Here is a 3,323-nt window from a genome sequence, read left to right on the forward strand (position 1 = left end):
AGACAAGACTTGATGAAGAGAAGAGAGAAGGATGGATATAGAAGCACTCTCAATTTCTGTCTTTCCCCACACGTGAGCAGGTGCATCTATATCTAAAGGGGGCAGTGGTAGGGAGGTGACGTTTTCTTTCCTGGTAGAGTCAGTGGTATTCAAGATCAATCTCTCATCTGATGGGGGACAGTCACGGTCAGGAATGGAGAGGGAGTAGGAGTCGGCTGAGATGATCTTTTCCAATGATGGGACCACAAAATTGAAGTAGGGAGATCTAGGAGCCCTTTGAAAGAAAGAGAAATGATTTGTCCAGGTGAACTTATTTTGCCAGAAAATCCACATGCAGAAAAAGCTGTTGGTTGAATTCCTGTCTGTAGGGATATGCAGGAGGCAAATATGAGACAGTGCAACTGGTTCAAAAACTGTAGATGTTACACAGAAGTGACTATAGTAATGCCACTTAACATAGTATAGTAAGTATCCATGGAAAAATAAGGGGAATGGAACTGGATGAAATGGATGCTGAAGCACAGTTTGTCTAAGAGCTATTAGAGTTGAAAAAAATAAAAATTGGAAGGTGGGTGGTTGAAGGTTGGTGAATATTCTGCTTTGGATTTTGATGTAGTGGCACAGATCTGGGTGGATGTATGGAAGCTCCTGTCACAGGGGAGTGTGCAGAAAAGGCAGTTGGGGAAGAAGTGACAATACCAAATTTTGTTGGTGTTGAATGTATGATGTGTGCACTTGTAGGGTTTGTTAAGTATTTGTCCTGTTTATTGTTTGTTATTTATTGATTTTACGGCCAGAATTGACAGAATATGGGCTTCCTCATAGTGGTAAGTCCAGAAAGACAGAAGATAACTTTGAGAAGAAATTTTGTCTACAGGATTGATTAAAAAAATAAAAGAAAGAAAAGAGGTAGTAATCATAAAAAAGATGTTGACATCATTAAAAAGAGAACTGACTCTAAAGGAAATCAATCTTCATATAAATGAAAACATATTCAAGGTTATCTCAAGGTGAAAAAACAGGGACAGTGTCCAATTAAATAGTGCTCAGAACTGGCAGAAAGTGAAGGGAAACCTGCCCTGTAAGGTCTCCTCTACCAGCACTGCAGACATCAGGAAGTCTTATGGAGTGACACAGGAGCACTGCTCTAGCACTAAGAGCTGGCATGCTGAGAGCTGGCATGCTGAACAAGAACCCCCCTTCCCCACCCTGAGTCTCAGAGAGAAATTCAGGAGCACACGAAGCAGATCAGAAGCAGAGGTTTTCGCCACTGTGTGACCCTAGAGATATCTTATGAAGAGAAAGGACCATGATGAAATAACTTCCTCCTGTAGTATCATGAATGTAGTTTGGGCTCTGAGATCTTTCTTCTCTCTCTCTCTCTCTCTCTCTGTTTTTCCAGGCAGGATGAGTTAGGTCTCAGGAAGTGACTATTAAAAAATATTTTCACATCATATTTGAGAGATGACTACCTTTTCAGGTATGCCTGGCCTTTTCTCTAATCTGGCTTTTCTCTTCAGAATATTCAACCCCCCAACTAGAGGCAATGCTTCTCAGGGACTTCAGGGGTCCAGTCAAGTTTCTGAAATCTCTGTTACTAATCAACTTGCTCTGAATCTTTAGTGCACGTCCCTGCAATCCAATTCAGTGGTCTGGGAGTCCAATTCCCAGGTTAAACAAGCTCCCCTTCAGTTCATGCTGATGCTCTGGGGGTCACACTTTGAGTAGACTTGGGCTGTTTACTGACACAGGACTCTTTGCACTCGGAGAATCACTACAATGGACAGAACATTCAGTTTGTGGCTCTATGAAGAGATCTTTGCCCTCGCCATTTTGAAGTGACAACGTTAAGTCTCCTTAGTGGTCAATGTCCCAACCCCAAGTTTAATATCTGTACAGTTGCTTCATCAGCTATGCAAATGGAGAAAAGCAATGAAAAGGCTCCTATTTTGAGTATGGAGCGCTCAGACTGAGCTGCTTTTGGAGACAAGACAAGGGAGGAGGATCAGGTCGGTTTGCTCCAGAATTCTGATGAATTGAAGAAAAGAGAAAGGAGAAAATGCGGTGTTCTTGCAACTTGTGAAACCCTATCAAATGCCAGTCATATTTTCCAGAGATTGCTTTTGACACTGGTGCATGCTTTTCTTGACTGATAGGAAGAACCATGAATGTCTTCCTAGGATTTAGCACAACTGCTCTACTGGAGTTTCAACTCTAACATGAAAATCTGGGGAACAACCACTGTGATTCTTGCATCATTGGATTAGGAGGCTCAGGAATTTCAAAGACCTTTTCCACATACACGTCTTCAGCTCTTTGGAAGGCTGGTGAGAAGCCAGTGAGTAGTCTAATTGTTTGGCCTGATACCAATTCTAGCCCCATAAACACAGGCACAGATGGAGTTAACTGGAGATGGAAAAATGCTCAGGAAGGGGTGGGGGGTTGGGTGGGCACCCATTGAGGTTGGGTAATTGCGTCACTGGGATTATTCTGAAAACAGCACTAGGTTCTCTGCTCCCAGCCCACTGTTCAAATCCAATCAGTCAAGACGTAAGCCAATCATCAATCAGGATTTCTCCTCCCACTGAGGACAAGTGCCTCCATATAAATGCCTTCTTTCTTCTTTGAGTCTAACACTCCTTGGAAGAGCTGGACCCAGTCAGTCATCCCCTGGCCTTCAGAGTTCCCTTAGCCCCTGAAGTCCAGGCCTCTGGCTGGAGTCCCAAGTGGCTGCCACCATGCCCTCGTATCCGCTCAGTGTGGCTGTGGTCTGCATGAGCAACATGAACAGGAGCATGGAGGCCCACCGCATCCTCAGGAGGAAAGGATTCCGAGTCAGGTCCTTCGGAGCTGGGTCTCGAGTCAGGCTCCCGGGAAGGGCACGCAACCTCCCCGTGGTTTACGATTTCTCCACCACCTATGAGGAGATGCGCAAGGACCTTGTGCGCAAAGACCGACAACGCTATAACAGCAACGGCATCTTACACATCCTGGGAAGAAACGAGAGAATCAAGCCTCGCCCGGAAAGATTTCAAGAGTGCCGAGATCGCTTTGACGTCGTCTTCACCTGTGAGGAGAGCGTCTACGACAAGGTGGTGGAGGAGCTGTGGGTCCGAGAGCAGGAGACCTTCCAGCCTGTGCACGTGATCAACGTGGACATGGCCGACAACTTGGAGGACGCCACGCTTGGGTCTTTGATCATCTGTGAGCTCTGCGAACGCCTCCAGCAGGCAGACAACCTGGAGGACTCTGTGGTCGAGGTGCTCCTGGCAGCCGAGCGGAAAACTGGCAAGAGCTTTCTGCACACGGTCTGCTTCTACTGA

The 3,323-nt window shown here is 45.8% G+C and overlaps 1 protein-coding gene across 1 annotated transcript; it reads left to right on the forward strand.

The window, feature by feature from the left end:
- The first annotated feature begins 2,738 nt into the window (after positions 1-2,738).
- On the forward strand, positions 2,739-3,323 carry LOC104995542 (putative RNA polymerase II subunit A C-terminal domain phosphatase SSU72-like protein 1). Its single transcript, XM_010849438.1, has one exon. The coding sequence runs from the start codon at positions 2,739-2,741 to the stop codon at positions 3,321-3,323; it is 585 nt and encodes a 194-aa protein (XP_010847740.1).

Source organism: Bison bison, unplaced genomic scaffold (assembly GCF_000754665.1).
Source record: "Bison bison bison isolate TAMUID 2011002044 unplaced genomic scaffold, Bison_UMD1.0 scf7180017864284, whole genome shotgun sequence".
Taxonomy (NCBI): domain Eukaryota; kingdom Metazoa; phylum Chordata; class Mammalia; order Artiodactyla; family Bovidae; genus Bison; species Bison bison.

Excerpts from the sequence above, each read along its gene's own strand:
- LOC104995542 (XM_010849438.1), top strand. The coding sequence starts at position 2,739 with ATGCCCTCGTATCCGCTCAGTGTGGCTGTGGTCTGCATGAGCAACATG.